Here is a 22832-nt window from a genome sequence, read left to right as displayed (position 1 = left end):
CTCTGTGCTCCGGGCAGCTCCCGAGTCCCTCAACAGGTCGCCGTCGCCTCCAGGATGACGCCGCCGTTGCTCCGCCTCCTGCAGCCCTCGCTCCTTCACATGCGGCTGAGCGGCCAGGGGAACCAGGCCACTTACGTCACTCACTGACGTAGGCAGCCCACACTGGTCTCGATCGGACGGCCGGAGCCGGACTTATGCCGGGCCGCCAACTGTCACTGTCAATTTTCCGCCCTGTTCCCTGGCGCCGTAAAGCAAGTGCCCATGTTGCCTTGCGCTAGCGCCGGCCCTGCAGATATACCATGACCTGGGTGAATGAGAACCTTCTATAGATATACCATGACCTGGATAAATGAGAACCTTCTATAGATATACCATGACCTGGATGAATGAGAACCTTCTATAGGTATACCATGACCTGGATGAATGAGAACATTCTACAGATACACCATGACCTGGATGAATGAGAACCTTCTATAGATATACCATGGCCTGGGTGAATGAGAACCTTCTATAGATATACCATGGCCTGGATGAATGAGAACCTTCTATAGGTATACCATGACCTGGATGAATGAGAACCTTCTATAGGTATACCATGACCTGGATGAATGAGAACATTCTACAGATATACCATGACCTGGGTGAATGAGAACATTCTACAGATATACCATGACCTGGGTGAATGAGAACATTCTACAGATATACCATGGCCTGGGTGAATGAGAACATTCTACAGATATACCATGACCTGGATGAATGAGAACCTTCTATAGGTATACCATGACCTGGATGAATGAGAACCTTCTACAGATATACCATGACCTGGGTGAATGAGAACATTCTACAGATATACCATGACCTGGATGAATGAGAACCTTCTATAGGTATACCATGACCTGGATGAATGAGAACCTTCTACAGATATACTATGACCTGGATGAATGAGAACCTTCTATGGGTATACCATGACCTGGATGAATGAGAACCTTCTATAGGTATACCATGACCTGGGTGAATGAGAATCTTCACAGACACTTATCCAGTCAGTTCATATATTCTTCATGTGCAATGAGATCAGCCTTCCATCCTGTATAGCTCTTGCAGTCATTCTTTTATTTCCTTTACATCACACTTATCGTACCTGACACACATCGCTCAGACCCAATACACACATATAGTATCATGGGTGACTGGGCAGTGTTTGTTAGCAGGCATGTATGTTCTATCTGTGCCCGAGGGAACATGAAATCTCACAAAGTAAACAGACTGGATTATTCAATGGACAGACCAAGACGTAGAACGCAATGTGCAGCAGTTATAGCAACCAATCAGAATCCATCTGATACTGATACAACCTCAAAATACATTCTGGTTGGGTTGAGTTCCTGAACTTTGCATTAAGCGTTTTGCTTCTTGCGTCTGTAAGTGAAGAAACTCCTTGTATACAGTTATAACATACGGGTCATGGAACTGGATTAAACTGGTGAAGGGCCATGCTAGTAAATGTGAGTTCATAAGAGGAAATGGAAGTATATGACTAGATGAATGACATCCAGTGCCGGTACCACTAGCCAAACTAGGCAGCCGCCTAGGGCGCACTGCTGCCTAGGGCACAGCCTCAACACCAACCCCCCCATCTGGGGGGATGCAAGTAGCTGGTCTTGCCTAGGGCGCCAAATAGTCTAGCACCAGCCCTGAAGGCATCACCAAGCCAAGTGAGGGACAGAAGTATAGCAATAAAGAACAAAATAGAAATCTTCCTTTAGGATGTCAAAAATATAAACACAAACATCCTAAATATGAGTAAAGGAATATGCATTGGTCATGCTAAGACAGGTAATGGATAATACTAAGATGCACCAAAAATGAGACAGACACTGGGACAATGAACGTCTATGAAGAAGAGTTAGATGTAGAAAGAGGAAGAGAATGGAACAGAATGGGTGGATAGATGATGCTTAAGGATATCAGGTTCAGCCATACAGAACACGGATAGGAATGCAGGATGAACATTAAGGTCACGTTGGAGGACAATATCAGGAGAGATAGGGGGAAGGTAACAGATCATGTAGAAAAAGGTGAAGAGAATGAACAGAATGGATGGGGAGACCATGCTTAGGGAAATTAGGTGCAGTGATATAGGATGTAAAAAACACTGTAGGAGGAACACGTAGGTCACGTTGATGGACAATATCAGAAGAGATGGAAGCAAGGTAACAGGGTGACTAGAGCATATGGAAAGAGGTGAAGAGAGTGGAACAGATTGGATGGGGCAACCACGCTTAAGGATATTAGGTGTAGTCATATAGGACATGAATAAGACAGCAGGATGAACACAAAGGTCATGTTGGAGAGGACACTATCAGAAGAGATGGAGGCAAGGTAACAGGGTGAACAGACCGTGTGGCAAGAGGTGAAGGGAATGAAACAGAATGGATGGGGAGACCATGCTAACGGACGTTAGGTGCAGTCATATAGGACATGAGTAGGACAGCAGGATGAACACATACGTCACGTTGAAGGACATTGAAGAAGAGATAGAGGGAAGGTAAAAGGGTGAACAGATCACATGGAAAGAAGTGGAGAGAATGGAACAGCATGGATGGGTAGATGATGCTTAAGGATATTAGTTGCATTCAGAAAGGACGTGAATAAGACAACACATAGGTCATATTGGAGGACAATATCAGAGGGAAGGTAACAATGTGAATAGATCATATGGAAAGATGAATGTCCTTTAGACAGAGGTGGAGGGAACATAACAGAATGAAGGCCAGAGGTGACTTTCACACATTCAGATCACAGAAGGAGATATATTGAGGAAAGTTGTTACACTGTAGAAGGAGCGAGGGTAAGGGAATGGGAGGAAATACTAATGGCAGAAAGTGTCGTCAAATAGAAAGGGGTCAAAGATCATGCCAGGTTAGCACAGGCAGTTATGAAGGACACCATTCCTGGGCATTGGATCAGATGTGGTCATAAAGAATCAGAAAAGGTAACAGAATTAGAGAGTCAAGGGCAGAGGCAGGTACCAGATGTAGCCATATAGACAACAGATGACAACAAGGTAAGAGATGGAACGGGACCCAGTAGGCATCAGATATTATGAAATTTGAAGGTGGCAAATCAAGAAGAGTATGGTGAAGGTTAATACAAGGAGGGCATGGAGAGTAAATAACAGAAAGGTTATGGCAAGAAGCCCAGAAAGCCTCGACAATCAGAGGTATGAAGGAAGAGCTGACCTTGGTGCCCAATACAACTGTATTTGCTTCTCACATGCTGCTGTGATTGGTTTTCATGGACCATAATAGAAATTAGCAGCACTCGATGATATGTGCAAGAAGTAAAGCACTGTTATTATAATGTCACATGCGTCATACAGCCTTATATTTTCACAAGCTGTATGACGCATGTGACAAAATAATAACAATGTGCTTTACTTCTTGCACATATCATCCAGTGCTGGTGACTTGTATTATGTACTATATCTGACACGGCGCCATCCGTGTTGTCACTTCAAGCACCAACCTTCCATTAAGGTCTGTACGCTGTATGGAGTGCAGATGATTTCGTATTATCGATGGTTTTCATGGACAACACGATCAGTTCATTAAAGGAGAACTATGAGGCGAGTGCTTTTCACTTACCTCATAGTTCTAGCCGACCTGTGACAATGAGACTGTCACAGGTCGGCTCAGTAGATTGGGAGGTGAGCGAACACATACCGGCGTTCGCTCACTTCTCGATCCTGTCACAGCTCTCTGCCGTGACAAGGGAGTGGCTGGATTCCCCCTCCCCGCTCCGATCCTCCAGCGCTGACTGGCGGAACGGACGGGGGAGGGGGCGGGTACAGCTGGCTCTGCCTCTAGATAGGCAGAGCCAGCTGTTACTCACGCAGCTGGGCGGATCCAGACATAATTGTGGGGATCCGCTTCAGCTGCGGCGTCTCAGTATATAGAGAGCTGTAGCTCGCGGTATACTGAGCTTAGGGTGACGGGAGGACGCTAGTTTGTGTCTTCCCGTTACCTTAAGGAGAACTATGAGGAAAAGCCTTAACCCCATAGTTCTCCTTTAAAGAAAATGAACCCAGCAAGATAACTCAGATACACTGACATAGAATAGAGGAGGAAAGATCTGGAGAAGGTTGGCAGGCATTGAGGAGGTACAGAGAATGAAGGAAAGAGCCATGAGGCAACCATGTTAGAGACAAGTGTCAGGATGGAGAAAATAGAAGAAATGGTTTGAATGACTGTAACATACTGTAGTAAGGTAAAGCATGCTAAAAAAAGGACAATGGGGGTCATTTACAATAGAGTTAGATATTATATCAAGCTTTCATTAATTGTGACGCCTAACAACATAATAATCAGACAAAATCTACCATTTAACTCCAGTTTTTAGCTTTCACTATGTGCCTTCTGATATCTCCATGATGCATTGTTCTTTTATGAGCAATGGACAATAAATGTCAAATCCACTCATATGAGGGGAGGCCAATAAGCTCGTACCCTCACCATGATCTAGATGTGCTAGGGATCTGAAATTTTGCACTTTTATATTCTTGTTTTTGTAGGTGGTGGTGAATTATAGTTCAAGCCACGAGAATTGGAGTAGGTGTCATGCCGGACAAAGTTGAATACTGAGCTCAACTTTCGCCACCACACTTGGTTCTGTGGCAGTTGACGGACGACCTTCCCTTGGGTCATCCTGTATATTTGTGCGACCGCACTTGATTTCTCTCTTCCATCGTTTGACCGTCTCATATGATGGACAATCCTCTCCATACACAGCTGACATCTCTTCATGGATTATCTGGCTCGGTATTCAACTTTGTCCGGCATGACACCTAGTCCATTTCTCTTGGCTCTAACTATAATTCACCACCACCTACAAAAACAAAAATCGGCATGCATATTACTAAGATATCCACCTATAAACCTGCAACATTTCAGATCCCTAGCACATCTAGATCATGGTGAGGGTAAGAACGTATTGTCCTCCCCTCGTATAAACTCATTTTAAGTCATTCCAGCCAAAAAAAGGGTTAGCAAAACAAATCAATACACTTACAAAGGGGCCGGGACATTTTAAATGGGGAGGGTACAAGTTGTGGATGTACTTTACACGGTAGAAGGAACAATTATTGGTTTAGGATGTTATTGCACCTTTAGGTGAGAAATCACAAGCCTACATTGTAAAGGGCACTTGTACATCAGTAATGGACATAATGCTGTGAAGGAGGAGCAGAAGGGAAGCAGACACATCTAGCCCACATTGCCTCCATACGGTTTTCCTGCAGTGCTATTAGAGTAGCTTGTGGCAAAGTTAAAGCTGAACTCCGGGATAAGGAAATTGTTGTTAGGGTTTACATGTACTTTAGGGTCTCTTTGTAAATAATTTGCAGAGCCATTCGCCCTGCGAATCTTTGTGAACATTCTGTGTAAAAAGAGGCAAAAATAAACATTATATAGGGTTATTCACTGAGCTGCTGAAGGCAGCCGAGTGAATAACCGAGCCGAAGTGAGATGAACGCTGCTCGGCTATTCACTTCTGGCTTGTACGGCCGATTTCAGCCGTATATCAGCTTGCAGAAGGTCTTCGACTCAGCCGATCCAACATCTGGATCAGCTGAGCAGAAGCTCCAGCAGCTCACTCGCTGACGTTCGCCCCTATTGTATTCACATAGGGGCTGAGCGGCAGTGAGTGAACTGAGCGGCATTCGGCTCAGCTATTCTGCTCAGTACCTCCGTGGTACCGAGCGGAATAGAAAATAGTGAAAATAGTAGAAAAAAAGGTTAAAAGATATTTAAAAAAACAAACAAAAAAAACAATTGGGCGGCGCTAGCAGTGACAGCTAGCTCCGCCCAACTGTTTCCTATTGGCCGCCACCTGCTAGAGACTTCTAGGAGGTCCCAGCCAATGAATAACAACTGGGCGGAGCCGTCTGTGATGTCATGGCCGGCTCTGCCCAGTTGTTATTGTTGTATGACAGATCAGTGTCCCCAGGTCATTTGGGGATGCTGATCAGTCATTACAACTGGGCGGAGCCAGCTGTCAATTGCCACGGCGAACTGCCGGCCTTCGGCTGTCACTTCGGCTCAGTTGAGCCGAAACATATGCCTTCAGGCTGATGGCTGATCCGCTCGGCTGCCTTTGGCTGCTGTACGGGCTATAATCAATAGCCTGTACAGCAGCCCTTCCATTTGACTGAACTGAGGTTCAGAGTCGGCCAAAGAGAACCAAAGGATCAGCCGAAGCTACGGCTGGCTCCTTCGTGAATAACCTCCTTAGAATATCTTTTTTGAGGCTAATTGTAATACCACATTATGGCCACTAGATAGAGCTGAAGAGCACAGGAAATAAATACTTATTTCCTAAGCACCTCAGCTCCATCTAGTGGCCATAACATGGTATTACATTACATTCGTCCTGAAAAGGACGTTAGTTTTTTTGCACAGAATGAACGTTCACAGAGATGCGCAGTGTGAATGGCTCGGCAAATTGTCTATAAATAATCCTCTTTAAGTCTGACTAGTGGGTGCTTACAATGTTATACTGACAGCGCAGCAAAGGGGTTACCTTTTAATTAACAAAGGCATAACTGTTTTATTTATAAAAGTTAATCTAAAAGATTCCACGTTATCAGTGAAATCATGCTACAAAGTTACTAGTGATGCCATATTGCCAGAGCCAGAGGGATGCCAGCCCATCCCCTTGTTTGCTGGGTAACTATAAGGCTGTTGCTTAAGAGATACATAGAGACTAAAGAATTCCTGTATTCCTGGTAACCCCTCAAACCCGCTGCATGTGCATGTAATACTGGGGGCGCCTCTAGCTGCACAACCCAATGCTCATATTGTGCTGCCTACTATAGACCCATCACTGCAGTATGACTGGCTACTGACAGTTATCAATTAGCAACTACATGTTCACACAGCATGCACCATGATGCAAGTGATGGAGTATTTCACAAAACGTTTATGCACAAGAAAAAGGGGATTTGGTTCTTCTAGGGACACAGGAGCTCTTTACTCTTGCTACCTTTCACCCTTCCTCATATATTCATAATACTGAGAGCAGTGCCAGACTTCTCTACCCCTTTTCTTTCACAGCATATACCGTTCTCCCCAATGACAGGTGCACTTTCAGGTTAAATACAGAGTGTCCCCGTTAGTCCACATGTACTACAGACTAAGGATGTTACCTGGGATTTCCCCACACTGAATTGCATTACCTGGGCGTTTCCCAGTATTTTGGGTGTCCCAGATTTGTGGTCTCACTGCTGCACCCGTTTGGTGCCGGCTCGTTTCACAATCTGTGCCCCTTTCCTCCCGTCTCCGACCTCTGACCTCAGAGAGTCAAACTCGTCCTCTGCCTGCCAAGGGGCAGCCCGGTTGAGGGAACGTGGATTTTTTAGGGGATAGGGAGACGAAAGGGCACACATGGACAACAGAGGTAGACGTGGAGAAAGAGACACGAGGAGTACACAACAATAAACGGGACAGAGAAAAATATGGAGAATGAGTATTGAGCACAAAACACAAGACAGAACAAGAGAAAGAACAAGTAGAGGACAAAGGGTCAGCGAAGACAGCTCTGTACACTGTGAGTGTGTTCAACAACGGGAGACCTGTACAAGGGACATGTGTCTATATATTAGCAATGTATGCCATCAAAACTAATGATGGAAGTGTGGACTGAGCTTTCTGAAGTCTGTGAGCAACGTGTTTAAAGATACTGTACAGCCAGCACTCACATTAAAGTGAACCCCAAATGGCCTAAAATATTTCCAAATGGATCTGAGATTGAAGCGCCTCAAATGAATGATCCAGATACAACTTTATTCCAATGTAATATTGAGTGGAAGAGCCAACATGTTTGAGGGCCAGATTCCTTCATCAGGGCTACAGATATACAACAACGAAAATATAAACCTAAATCTACAGGGTTATTCACAAAGCTGCTGAAGGCAGCTGAGTGAATAAGCGAGCCGAAGTGAACAGAGCCGAACTCTGTTCCGCTATTCACTCCGGCTCAGTACGGCTGAAATCAGCTGTACATCGGTTGCCTTCGGTCTGCCGAACATGCCCTGCATGTCCTGCTGAGCCGAAGTGCAGAGGGACTTCCACTCAGCCGATCCAACATCTGGATCAGCTTAGCCGAAGCACCGGCAACTCACTCACTGCCGTTTGCCCCCTATTGTCATGGGGGCTGAACAGCCGTGAGTAAATAGCCGAATGCCGCCGAGGGGTATTCGGCTTGGCTATTCTGCTTGGTACCTCCTACCTTAAAAGAAGTGAAATGAATGATTAAAAAAAAAGAAAAAGAAAAAAAAAGAATTGAAACATTAATTTAAAAATGTAAATAAATAAGAAAATAAAAAAATACAAATGTTTTAAAGAAAAGAGAAAAAAATAATTAAAAAAACAAACAAACAACTGGGCAGAGCTAGCAGTGACAGCTAGCTCCGCTCAACTGTTTGCTAGTTTTGCATCCCCAGGTCATTTGGGGATGCTGATCTGTCATTATAACCGGGCGGAGCCAGCAGCCAGATCATGGCTGGCTCCGCCCAGCTGTCATTTGCGTGGAGATCGGTCAGGTTTGGCCGACCTTTCTCCGTGCTTCGGCTGACACTTTGGCTCAGTCGAGCCGTAGCTTATGTCTTCGGCTCGGCTGAGCCGCTTGGCTGCCTTCGACTGCTGTACGGGCTATTGTGAATAGCCCATACAGCAGGACTTCGGTTCGAATAAATTGAGGGGCTCCGGCGGCCGAAGAGAGCCGAAGGATCAGCCAAAGCTATGGCTGGATCCCTCGGCTCCATAGTGAATAACTCCCCTAGTGTTTGGTTTCACATTGAAAGATATGAAATGTAATTCATACAAAACAAATACTCCAAAACCAAAACTCAGTGAACTGAAAGCAAAAAAATGGAGGGGGGGGATCTCAGATGAAATATACTAGATTTGGACAACCTCAACACTCCAGCTCTGGTGAAATCCCATGAAGTTTGGTCAAGTCCTATGAGGCATTGCAGATCTCTAACAGGGAAAGGTATGACTTCAAGAGGCATAGACATGATGTGATTGTAGATTCACAAGGGCTGGATTGCCAAAGATGCCTAAAATATACTGTCAGTATTGATAAAACGTCATCAAATGTACACCACCTGGCCCCACAAAAAGGTCACCACCTGGATATAGCTAAGCAAATAGCTGAGAGCCTTCCATTGGGTAATTGGGCAAGATGACAATGCCAGGATTCATCGGGCTCAGATTGTGAAGAGTGGTTCAGGGAGCATGAGACATCATTGTCACACATGGATTGGCCACCACAGATCTTAACCCCATTGAGAATCTTTGGGATGTACTGGAGAAGACTTTACACAGTGATCCGACTCTCCCATCATCACTTCAATGTCTTGGTGAAGATTGAATGTAATTATGGGCAGAAATCAGTATTGTGAAATTGTATACGATAATGGAAACTATGCCACAGTGAATGCACGCCGTAATCAAAGCTTAAGGCCTTTAGAGTGTGTGGCTTTTTTTGACCAGGCAGTGTGTGTATTTAGAATATTGTCTATAGTAAAATCCATACACTATAGCAAGAGAAAAAAAACAATCAATTTTACATTGGAACACATTTATATCTAGACCATTAATTCATATTGCGGCACTTCAATCTCAGATCCATATAGTAGTCTTACAAACCAAGGAAATGGTGGAAATTTTTTTGGCGTGTAGAAGCTGCCAGATCGGAATCCAGATACCATCACAACACCATTTGATAACAACACCAATACAACATTGTAGAATTATCTTAGGCTTCTGGCACTAGTTATCCAGTTCTCCTAGTAAAATATTTCCTATGGTAACAACAATACCGAGATTGAGACACTTTGGAATACCTGCAAGTGAATGTTTTAGCCTTCTAATTGGCTCCTCTGGATTTCCAAGCTGTTCATGGTACATTGACCACTGCCTAAACTAAGTAAAGGGTATCAGTTTAACTTCCAACATTGACTTCTAGCCAGGCTGAGACAAAGCTCTGCCTCCTCCTGGCATTTCATAGTTGAATGATAGGGAGTGGTGCCTACTACCATTAACGGAGAAGGCTTTATCTCAACTTTTGGTGAGACATGTTGTTTTATATGCTGGTTTTGTGAGTGTGCCATGATGCCTTTCTACTTTTCTACTCTTCAAAGCCCATTTTGTGTGCACCTTACTGTATAACTGGTAACAAATTGTTGAGTGCGTTTGTCGTTTGTTTTGCTTTATCTCAACTTTGCCACAAGTTGAGGCTCCATGTACATCCTGGGGCTAGTATCCAAAGGGCTCCACAAGGGTACATGACTTACTTAAAAGACTAATAGAGGTTCTTGCAGGCACCACAAAGTGCCTATACTTCAACACTGTTGTTCTTTTAGAAATGTTTAATGTCAGGGCACGGTAACTTAAATTTCCCTATTCATTGGAGTCTTTAATGGGTTTCAGGGTCTTTTATGGGCCCCAAAAATTCTGCTTGAAGCTTGCTGTTGCTCTTCAGGCTGGTTTTTACAAGCTAAAACCCATAGGCATTAGCAGGGCATCAGCCCTGGTTTCCAGCACATGCAGAGAATATGTTAACATGATGAGCACCGTGTCATTGGTAACCTTATTGACTGGAAGCTTAGCTGCAGTTTTTAGTTTTTTACTTCCACAGTGACCTGCCCATGATGTCATTATTACCACGCTGGATTTATAATAATCTCTATATTACTCTTTGAGAATTTGGGAGCATTGGCAATATTACGAACCAGTTTCAACTGATAGAAAGCACTATCCATTTCGTTTATTTTAGCAACGTTTGCATAGAGTGAGACGACTCTCACTGCATGAAGTCCAATGTTGGATCTACATAAAGGTATCTTACATCCAATGATGGCCATACATGTTATTTCTGATTATACATTCACTGCACAACCTCCTCTTTTAATGGGTAAGCATAAGAGAAGGAGGTCAACTGCAGGCACGGTGCATTTGCTTACCAACACAAGCCTTAAAGTGACAATAAACCCTCAGATTTTTTAACATAAACCAATACTGTAATGTGTGCCTTACTGTAATTCATGGTTGTTTCCCTTCTCTTTGCTGCTCTTCCTTTTAAATCCTCATCTCTTCTCATGCTTGGGGAGAACTTCCCTTTGCAGCTGAGTGCCTCTTCCTGTAGTGCTGGCTCAGGTTGTGAACCTTCACACAGACGCCATGTATCCATTTCAAAGACAAGGCAGTCTGCTGCAAAACAGAAGTTCTGCCCAGCATGAGAACAGATACAGATTTAAAAGGAAGAGCAGCAAAGAGAAGGGAAACAACCATGGATTACAGTAAGGCGCACATTACAGTATTGTTTTATGTTAAAAAATCTGAGGGTTTAATGTCACTTTAAGGAAATTGTACAATCAAATTCTAACATGTGGCCAGCTTGAATTATTCTTAAAGCTATTATCTTCTGTCCATTGATTTGTCCAGTAAAGGGCTTCAGTTAAACTCCAAACTGTTCTGCTTTCATCAGAAGTTGCATGCCTTTATAAATAATACAAAAATATAAAACCCAAAAGGCAATACTTGAGGATATATAAAAATATTATGACCCTGTGTGGAACTGTCATGTCACAAGGGACCAGTCTGGGGTAGGACAGACGCAGCGGGTGGGAAGAAAGGGACAGAAAGCAGATGAAGATGAAGGGGCTGTACATAGGGACATCATACCTCTCGGTGCAGCACTGCGTACTTCAGATAATTAGGCGTTTCACTCTCAAGCTCTTCTGGCTCTTGCAATGTCCCCTCAATTATCAAGTCCTCATTGTCCCCCAAATCTGTGGACCCTGGTGGCCCCACTCTGCGCAGGACCTTTCGGACTGTCTGCAGAAGAAACCAGGCAAACATATGTAATACGCTCTGTTCTGCAAAGGGAATGCAGGTACATGACAACAAGTGACCACAATGGGGGGCTATTTATAAAAACTGAGATGTCTTCTGATTTTTTTAATATATAAAGAACCCTTGGAGACTTTTTAGGTCTCAGGTAACAGTTCACAGTGCATTAGCAGGAACAGTAAGTTGTGGTGACATATTTTGACATCCAGGGGCTGCTTTATATGAGAAAATTATTAATTAAAAATAATTGGTGGTCAGTGGTGGAAAAGTGCCCCCTTTGGTCAGAGAAGCACCCCTTTCACAATGGTCAAAACATATGTCACCAGCACACCATGGATCCTTATCAATAGTCCAATTTATTTATTGAAACAATCACCTTACAGAGTCACTGCAATGTTTTGAGGCCACAGAGGACCAGCTAGGTGTAGAAGGAGACCCCCATGGGGGACCACCTTCCCTCACACTCCCTATCACCCCTTTCCTAATCTCCTACTGATTCCTGACATTTCTGCTTCCCTTTTCCATGCCCCATTCTACTCTTTGAGTCCCTTCCCATGACCCTTCCCCCTTCTTTTTCTCTGTAACATCTAAGATCCCCCAGGAAAACACAAGAGCAACCAAGCTAGGCTGCAAACCAGAAGGCCTATGTCCAGCATTACCAATACCAGACACCTGGCTGACAGGAGGGTTTTGGCCGAGCCACTATACTATTATGTCTTAGGCTGACCCCTTGGGCAAGGCTTTCCCTTTTTTGAGGCAGCCTGAGGCTGTTGCTTCAGGCTGCATCTCTTTGGGTCAAGTGGGGGGCAGCAGGCAAAGTGGCATGGTCGCTGCACAATGTTTGCAGTGTGCCTGCCGCCCCCATTTAGGCCAGAGCATCCCAAGTTTCTAAGGCCTCATTCACACGAGAAACGGCCGCCACGTATAGCTCCGTGCTGCGTGCACAGCCGTATCGGGCAGCTCCCGGGAAGGACAGGTGCTGCGTGTGATTAGTACACAGCCCCTGTCCTTCGCTTTTGGAACTACGCGGCCGTACGCCGTCCTACGCTCACCCCAAGTGCAGGTCCATACGGGTGTCCCGACTCGGACGCAGACAAGATCCATCCTGTCAGCGTACCAGTACGGACACCCGCACCTGCGCGGACGTACGTAGGTACGGCATACAGCCGCGTGCTCCCATAGAGAAGGACAGGGGCTGCGTACTAATCACACGCAGCACGGAGCTGTACGTGCCGGCCTTTTCTTGTGTGAATGAGGCCCAAGGTGGGCAGAGGTGGGGAAATATGTTAGGGCCATACACATCTCCCACGCCCAGCTCTTAGCAACCAGGGATGTTCTGGGTGGCATCCCGCCCAGCTCCTGGTTTGTCCTGAAAAACAATAAATTGAATAAATAAATAGAACCAGCTATCTGCCCATCATTTTACATGCTCACAAGTGTCTCCAGCAATGATTCAAATACCTGCTTCATGGAACCATCTACACACTTGTTGAAATCCCTTGTACAAAATGGTATAAAGCAAGAGATGATGGCCTAAGGGATCAGAAGAGGTAAGTATTCCAGGGACATACCCACCTTCTTTGTGACTATGTTCCCCTGCTCATCTGTAAATTCCTCTTCTGTCACCTGCTCCCCAGGAATGTCAGGGCCTTCATTCCCCTGTAAACAAATGACAAGGTTATTGCACATTGTGCAGGACAGCAGTAAATATAGACCGGCTGATGGAACTGTACATACAGGATCTGCGACCAGAAATAGCCACGCTGGCTCGGACACAGCGGTTATTTTTAAAATGTGAAGTTTGTGAAACAGATGTTACAGTTAAGCTCACTCTGTAGCCCACATGTGTAAATGGCATATGCAGGGATGGGGTCTCTGCTAAAAATACATGATTGAGCTTATCTATGCATGATTCTCAACATTTTGTCTTAAATTGCATAAAATTCAGATTTTAAGATTTACTTAGTTTGGCCGAGGACAACCCTTGTAACTTATAGTATAGTGACCCTGTGCCCAGGCTGTACAGTGGTACCTCGGTTCTTGAACGCTTCTGTTCGCGAACAATTCGGTTCGCAAACAGGAAGTTCGGCAACATTTTGCTTCCGTTCGCGAACTCCGCATCAGATGACGAAAACACAACCGCGGCCATCTTCCCCGCTCTGACACGTGGTCGTGGCTTCCTCTAGTCGAGATCGCGGTATGATCACAGTATGATTCAGTTCGTGACCAATTCGGTTCGCGACCAGAATCGTGGAACTAAAGATGAACATATTCTGAACAAGCCCCCTAAAACAAGATCATATTACAACTGTAGCTATAGGCATTGTGGCAAAATTCATCTTCAAAGTTCACAACAGACGCACAGGACCCCCACCCTCCTGTAGCATACCAGGCAACATGGTAAAAAAAAACAGCATGGGGTCACCTCTAAATTCATGCCAGACCCATATGAAGGATAAGGGTCTGGTATGGCTTTTGAAGAGAACTCTATGTAAAAAAACAAAAACAAAAAGTAGCCCCATTGAAAAACATATTCGGTGATGTAAATTCAAGTTAATCATGTCACCCAACGCTGTAAGATGCATTGTCAATCTGGATGAGTGACGCCTGACACCCCACAGACGTGAACATGACGACCCGCACCATTACAATGTCACAGGAGGGCACTTCATTCAACTAAATGCACAGTGGCGTTTTGCGATGATCTGCAGCGCATTGACACATGTTTTTTTGTTTGTTATGTTGCATTTGTATACATGTATGGTGTGAACAGGACACGTAAAGAACAATTGTCTTCTCATTGCAGCGTCTTTGCATTGAGCCTGTGTTGATCAATGGTGGCCAATGGACATGGTGTAAGGGCCGGATTTCCATTTTGGGAGCCTGTACACACGAATGGAAATCTGTGTAGACTGAGCCAGCGCCCTTACCTGCTGCGGGACCTGCCGGCTTTCAAATATGCAGAGAAGGACCCCGGCGTCATGTACAGTTGCCCTAAACGCCTGTCTGCATGGGGGGGGGGGGGGTGATGTAAAAGTAACACTCCCCCCGCAATGATGGTGTAAGGACTTACCTTAAATGATGCCTCTTGATCCGATCGTCTTCTTCTTTCCAGTAGTTGTCAGCGACCCTCCGATGCTGGTGTCGGTCTCTGATCCAGCGCAGACTGCCCGGGTCCCACGGTGTCTGTCCAACGTGCATGCTCCCGGCTGTGTGCATTCATCTCCACTGTGTCTCTCCTCTCCTCCCCACCGAAGATCTCTCCTGCGCATGCGCCCGCCCCATCACCCTGCACGGCCGCTCAAGAAGCTCCAGATCTACAGAAGGGAGCGAGTGACGGAGACACAGGTACATTTTTTGATTTTGGTAACTTTTTTATTTTTTTATATATTTTATGCATATCTACTACTTGCTTAGCAGTAGAGATTTGTTAAAAGAAAGTAACTTTAATACAACTTTAAGCAGCGCCAGGGATCCTCTCCCTTCGCTTGCCGAAGCCGTCGATTTCTGTAGGCATCGCTGGTCTTGGAGCAGGAGGGTGCATTTTGTGCAGAATGCACCCTCCTTGCTATTGCCGCTGTTGTATCTGCACACAACACCGGGAATAAGGCAAAGTAGGTACTCTATGAAGTAAAGATAACAGTCACATTAAATGCAAAAAGTGCTATCCTTTTTGAACTTAATGTGAAGCCAACGTTTCGGGGCCGTGCAGGGTCCCTTCATCAGGGCAACAACGTGACAGATGAAGAGACTCTGCATGGCCCCGAAACGTTGGCTTCTTGACCTATGTGACGTATCAATAAAAGTGCTATCCTTTTTGCACATTACGAGTGCGTGCTGGTGACTTCTATCTTTACTTGGATTGGTACACAGCGCCATCTATGTCGTCATTTTGAGCACCAACAGACATTTCGATTGGTTCAAGCGCCGTATGGTGTGCAGGTGATTCTTTAACGCTATTTGGTACTCCATGGAGGGCGCCTGTAGGTGCGGGCCTACTCTGCCTAAGGCCCCATTCACACTGAGCGATTCGCAAATTGCGGTTGACGCTTAAGGCAAAGTAGGTACTCTATGAAGTAAAGATAACAGTCACATTAAATGCAAAAAGTGCTATCCTTTTTGAACTTAATGTGAAGCCAACGTTTCGGGGCCGTGCAGGGTCCCTTCATCAGGGCAACAACGTGACAGATGAAGAGACTCTGCATGGCCCCGAAACGTTGGCTTCTTGACCTATGTGACGTATCAATAAAAGTGCTATCCTTTTTGCACATTACGAGTGCGTGCTGGTGACTTCTATCTTTACTTGGATTGGTACACGGCGCCATCTATGTCGTCATTTTGAGCACCAACAGACATTTCGATTGGTTCAAGCGCCGTATGGTGTGCAGGTGATTCTTTAACGCTATTTGGTACTCCATGGAGGGCGCCTGTAGGTGCGGGCCTACTCTGCCTAAGGCCCCATTCACAAATTGCGGTTGTCGCGCGATTTGCATTTTGCGCGATTTGCATTTTGCGCGATATCGCGCAAATGGTTGCATTGAGCAACCTAGAATTGCGGCAAAATCCGCTCCAAAAAGGGTCCTGCTGTAGCGACGCACGACGGACCGAGCCCCATTGAGATGCATTGGAGAGCGATATCGCGCGGTAAATACCCGCAATATCGCGCGGTAAATCGCTCAGTGTAAATGGGGCCTAATGGTAAATCCGGCCCTGCCTCTCATTGCAAGCCTTAAAGGAGAACTATGAGGTGAGTGCTTTTCACTCACCTCATAGTTCTAGCCGACCTGTGACAATGAGACTGTCACAGGTCGGCTCAGTAGATCGGGAAGTGAGCGAACACATACCGGCGTTCGCTCACCTCTCAATCCTGTCACAGCTCTCTGCCGTGACAGTGACAGGGGAGGGGCTGGATTCCCCCCTCCCCGCTCTGATCCACCAGTGCTGACTGGCGGAACGGACGGGGGAGGGGGCGGGTACAGCTGGCTCTGCCTCTAGATAGGCAGAGGCAGCTGTCAGTCACGCAGCTGGGCAGATCCCGGCACAATTGTCGGGATCCGCTTCAGCTGCGGTGTCTCTGTATACCGCGAGCTGCTACTGAGCCTAGGGTGACGGGAGGATGCTAGTTTGTGTCCTCCCGTTACCCTAAGGAGAACTATGGGGAAAAGCCTTAACCCCATAGTTCTCCTTGGTCTACGGTCTAAAATAAATAAGATGCACTCACCCGTTCCTCGGCCCAGCTTGGCTGCCGGAACATTTCCCGCAGCCGCTTCTTCGCACGAGTCCCAGCGGTCTAAGGATCCGTGACATCATCATGTCCATTGACTTGCATTGGACGTGAGGACATTGAGGGATATTCCAAAGCCGGGATGATGGAGGGGGAGAGAGGTGACTGAGGTTCAGGTGAGCTTATCTTATTTTATTTTAGACCCCAGACCAGAACGAGCAGTTAACCCTTGCAGCTTGGGGGCAACCCCACTGCAAGGGTTGATTTTTTTTACATGCCAGGAGTTCTTCTTTAAATCTATTTTTATAAATGCAATAAGCTGATTTGTTCTAAAACTATAATATTAATATACTGTACTCTGACATGACCTCTGCACATTGTTCTGATTTATTTTGCTGACTCAGGATCATATGTAGAGCCATTAAAGTGACCCTGTCACTACAGGGTCAAAATGAATCTAAAGCCTTCCTGTAAATAGAAATGCTGTATAATCAACTTTCCATTGGCCCGTGTCTTCAAAATTCTCTGCCTGTCTAATCCCCTGCAGGTACCTGACACTTCCAGGTGTGTAGAACACCTTTGCCCCTGCCACATGTAATGGTTCCTCCCGCCGGCTTGTACATCCTGTAGTAAGATATGAGGCGGCGGAAGGAACCACGGCATGAGGCAGGGGAGCAGGTATTTAACACACCCAGAAGTGTCAGACACCTGCTGCAATGGGGGAGTCAGCAAAGCCGAGGATTTCTCAGGCAGGGTGGGGTTATTATTCCATATCATAGCGGCATTTCTATTTACAGGGAGGCTTTACAGTTATCTTGACCCTGGAGTGACAGGGTCACTTTAATATCAGTCCTGCCCTACCCACGCTGACATTCTAATGTCCTGTAATACATGCACACAGCACGGCCAATCTGGATGGAAACCAATTAACCTTCTAGTGTGCTTCTAAGATGAAAGTGGAACAACCGAAGCAAACCAACAACAGGTGAAAAGATACAAACTCCAAGCAGACAATGTAATTGATGGGAATCAAACCCAACACACAAATGCAGGGGCAAAGCAGTGAATGTGACTTTTACCAAACATTCACTGGTGGTGAATAAATCACTGTCATGTCAAACACATGCACCTGGGAGATTTACGGTGAATGTTTGGTGAATGTCAGATGCCATTGCTTTATAAATATGCCCCAGACTGTGTCCTTATACACCGATATACAGAGGAGAGAAGTCCTATTGTATATATGAGATGTATATACACCGTCCACTGCGTCCTATATACACCGATATACAGAGGAGAGAAGTCCTATTGTATATATGAGATGTATATACACCGCACACTGCGTCCTATATACACCGATATACAGAGGAGAGAAGTCCTATTGTATATATGAGATCTATATACAACGCACACTGCGTCCTATATACACCAATATATAAAATTATATACATTTTAGTTCCCGGCATTGACACAAAATATAACGTGTCAGTGATATAAGATATAAAACGCTGATCAGCCCCTTTACCTTGACGATCACTCTCCGGCGCACAACCTTGGTGGTCAGCGTCTCTTCGTCGTCCTCCGCCCCTCCTTCCCCGAGTTCCCGGTCCAGTTCAGTGTGCAGTCGCTTCAGCACAAACTTTGCCGCTCCTCGTACAATGTGCACCACATTCTGACAGCTCACCACGAAGAAGCCGATCAGGACGATGCAGACGCCTAGCTCCGTCAGAAACCCCCACATCCTTTACAATCTTCTCACCTGCCGGGGATAGCCCCCCCCTTCCTCAAAGAACGAGACCCTAAATAACGCCGAATTCCCGAACCTCCTAACTAAACAACCGTGACGTTGGTGTCTCTGCCCGGTCTGCCGCTCTCATATTCTTCCTTGACTCTACCATGAACGCATAATAACAAAGGTAACAGCGGAGAATAATAGGGATGCAACCGGACACTGGGGATTCGCCAATGTAAGCCAAGGTTAAAAATAACGCACCCCCCTAAGTATCTATTGATCCCAATAAGAGGACCTGCGGACAATAATCCTACTGATCAGCAGTTTGTTCAAGCGGATTCCAAACGTCAACCCTAAAATCAGCAGATGTTGAGGTGCGGGGGCCGGGGGGAAGCCCCGTATGTGTCAGCTCCTGGGAAGACTTCAGGCTGTGTGTCAGCTGTTTGATGAGGAGGGGCTGAAATTAGAGCTAAAGGGAAGGCGGAGGGACACTTAATACCCTTCAAAATTGGACGTCAGGCTGGAAGGCAAAAAAGGTGGTAGAGAAGGGAAGAGTCACCTCAGAGCTGATCTGAAAGTCACTTGGAGCCTGACACTGACACCATAATATGGGGCCCCATGTGCACGAGGGCTCCTGAATGTTCTTGCAGGAATAGATCAGACCCTTAGGAAATGTCTTTTCACCCACTAGCATTCCTTGCAATTCAATGCATGTAGTATGTAGGCATTGATACCTGGTGCTAACTCGCAGAGAAGGCTAGCCATAGGAGGTACGTGATGCGCGGAGGTGATCTGTTTTTTGTGTTTAATGACTACGTGCTGAAGCTGATCATGCAATGCATTACTTGGAGCCCATGTATATATGGATGAATTCAGAGATATTTGAGGTTGTCTGTGCCTTTAGACCTGTTTCTAACCTGAAAAAGAACAAAAGAGAGCGCCTCCATAGTGTAAAAATGTTATTTAATAGTAAAAACACGCAGCTCTAAGGCTGTACTTACAACAGTTCGGTAGAATAAAAACCAGTAGAATAGGGTGAGTGGACGGAACCCCTGGCAGGGAGAATCTGGAGCGATGTAAAACACCAGTAACCTCGATCCCTGTATTGATAAATGGTTAACGCGTTTCTGGGGCACGCCCCCTTCATCAGAACCAAGTTTGCTCCAGATTCTCCCTGCCAGGGGTTCCGTCCTCTCACCCTATTCTACTGGTTTTTATTCTACCGAACTGTTGTAAGTACAGCCTTAGAGCTGCGTGTTTTTACTATTAAATAACATTTTTACACTATGGAGGCGCTCTCTTTTGTTCTTTTTCTCATAGACTGGTGTTCCATCTAATCTGTGGGAGCTGCCTCCACCGTGTTTGCTTTATTTTTACTGCTGGGCTCTTTTTGGATTTGAAGGCACCGGTATTGTTTTGCAATTGCTGTTTCTAACCTAATATATGATCTTCACAGGTAGAAGATAAAATGGGTGAGGACCCGCCATCAACACACTTACCCCTCCCTGCTGTCTTGAACTATATAGTGCTGTGTTCTACCCGGATTGTTATACTACACTTTAGGGTTGGGTGGAGCTCCTCTTATATAGGACCTTTTTTTAACCTAATATATGACCTTCACAGGTAGGAGATGGAGGGGTGAGGAACCACCATCAACACACTTACCCCTACCTACCGCCTTGAACTGTACACAGTGCTGTATTCTACCCGTAACGTCGTACTCCTTATTAGGGTTGGGTGGCACTCCTCATATATAGGACCTGTTTCTAACCATATATATGATCTTTACAGGCAGGAGATGAAGATCTGAGGACCTGCCATCAACACACTTACCCCTACCTGCCGTCTTGAACTGTACACAGTGCTGTGTTCTACCCGTAACGTCATACTACTTTTTAGGGTTGGATGGAGCTCCTCATATATAGGACCTGTTTCTAACGTAATATATGACCTTCACAGGTAGGAAATGAAGGGACGAGGACCCGCCATCAACACACTTACCCCTCCCTGCTGTCTTGACATGTACGCAGTGCTGTGTTCTACCTGGAATGTCGTACTACTTTTTAGAGTTGGATGGAGCTCCTCATATATAGGACCTGTTTCAAACCTAATAAATGATCTTCACAGGTAGGACGTGAAGGGGTGAGGACCCACCATCAACACACTTACCCCTGCCTGCCGCCTTGAACTGTACACAGTGCTGTGTTCTACCCGGATCATCGTACTGCTTTTAAGGGTTGGGTGGAGCTCCTCATATGCCACGGGGGCGCCATTATCATGGTGGGGAGATCGATGCGGAGAAGAGGGTGCGGGGGCCTCGGAAGTCCAGTCCAGGATCCTACAGATGGGAAAGATATGTGCTTAAAGGGAACCTGTCATGAAAAGAGACACACACAATGCCATTGTTGAGCTCACCTCCTGAAAATGATTGCTGCCCACCTGTCGTTTTGATCCAATCGCTTTCCGAGTCACCGGCAAGGGGAAACTATGCAGATTAAAGGTTCTGGCTTTACCTGCTGCCCACATAAGCTGGGCATACACTGGTATATTTTCATATGAATGTTCATACAAAAGATCTCATCAGGTCATTGGATAATTCTATCAGAGACTTGATGAATGTTGTTGGAAATTTAGTTTAACATTTCATTTTGGAATGAATGGAGTTTCTCGAATGAAAACCACATTCATTTTTAGAATGTCATACCATTCTGCTACCTCGATTTTTTCATCACTAAATGATCATCAATTTGACTTCATTAGCTCGTGAAAATTGAACAAATGTTACAAAAATTACCTTTTTCCTAGCAAAATCCTATTGGTGAATGGCCAGCTTTACTCGGGGGCCTGTGAGTCCAAAAGTATTGAGGCCAAAGGCAAACCAGCAATCAATGGTGGCTTCAGGTTTTTCTCAGCTTTCCCCTAATATCACTTGCAGGAATCAATCTAACATACAACATTATACAATTTGGACACATTTGAAACTTTTTAGCTATGACCTTATCAGAATACTTCAGACCTCATGGTCACCTACTGCAAAATAGACCCGTGGAGGAAGAGTAGTCTGGAATTTTGACAGTTTCTATAGCGCTTTAATAATGATAAAACCCCTACGTACAGTATGTGACTACTACAGACTGATATAGCGGATCCTAAAGTGAATATCAATATTTTCTTACGAAAAACAGTTTGCCAACTCCATTTTTTAGATGACAGTGTGTGTCCAGGCCCTTTGTGACTGGATGTGGTCGCACCATGGTTTATGATAGGTGTTCCAGAGATAGGCTGGCCAAAAATACAGATACGCAAGGCAGGATGTCATTGACAGGGGGATGGCAGGCCTTAGCAGAGAGGTGAGGAAGGCCCCTAGTAACAAAGTGAAACTAGATCAGAAGGGCACACCACCTAGGAGGGTTTTGCTTTCTACCAGGGTTAATAGCAGAGATCTTTGGTGTCTGCCACTAGGAAGGACAATTTAAATAACAGTATGACTAGAGAGGGTACAGGTGGGGGGACCACATACATTAAACTTGCCACAGACTCTTGAATGATCCTCCATTCACTTGACAAAGGCAACCTCCTCATTTGCAGATCTAAAAGAATCGTTAATACTCCATAACATGATTGATAAATGCATTATGTGACCCAATATGCAGCAGTATCTGTCCATGTATAATGGCCCCTAGCTCTATAGTAGGGTTGGAAGTGGAGGAACTTCTCATTCTCACTCTCCATAAAGTAGAACTATAATGTCCCCATTAAAAAAAAATATGTGCTGCAAAGTTTTTCTTTTAGTCCCCCTGCAAAGTTCTACAAATATTGGTTGATCCTGCCAGTCAAGTCCACCTAATGCAGCTTCTTGTGATGGTGAGGCAACGATGCTGCACTGCTCCTGAATCCAGAGCAGAGTTACCACTCTCAGACTGTCATAGAGGAGCCCTTAGTTGTACTTTAAATACGAAGG

The 22832-nt window shown here is 45.4% G+C and overlaps 1 protein-coding gene across 2 annotated transcripts in view; it reads right to left on the bottom strand.

The window, feature by feature from the left end:
- Positions 1-22832, bottom strand: part of ANK1 (ankyrin 1) — a 214595-nt gene that overhangs the window by 5862 nt on the left and 185901 nt on the right. The window contains exons 41-44 of one of the 2 annotated variants that reach the window (XM_018571430.1): positions 21041-21209; positions 13491-13574; positions 11748-11900; positions 7235-7375 (exon numbers count right to left, since the gene is read on the bottom strand). In XM_018571430.1, coding sequence (XP_018426932.1) covers positions 7277-7375; positions 11748-11900; positions 13491-13574; positions 21041-21209 — 505 coding nt within the window. In that variant the 3' untranslated portion in view covers positions 7235-7276. Of the gene's footprint in view, positions 1-7234; positions 7376-11747; positions 11901-13490; positions 13575-18664; positions 19126-21040; positions 21210-22832 lie in introns of those variants that run through there. The other variant, XM_018571431.1, reaches the window with a different exon arrangement.

The sequence above is a fragment of the Nanorana parkeri genome, unplaced genomic scaffold (genome assembly GCF_000935625.1).
Source record: "Nanorana parkeri isolate BGI_ZX_2015 unplaced genomic scaffold, ASM93562v1 scaffold1756, whole genome shotgun sequence".
Taxonomy (NCBI): domain Eukaryota; kingdom Metazoa; phylum Chordata; class Amphibia; order Anura; family Dicroglossidae; genus Nanorana; species Nanorana parkeri.
This window is presented reverse-complemented; position numbering and strand designations above follow the sequence as displayed.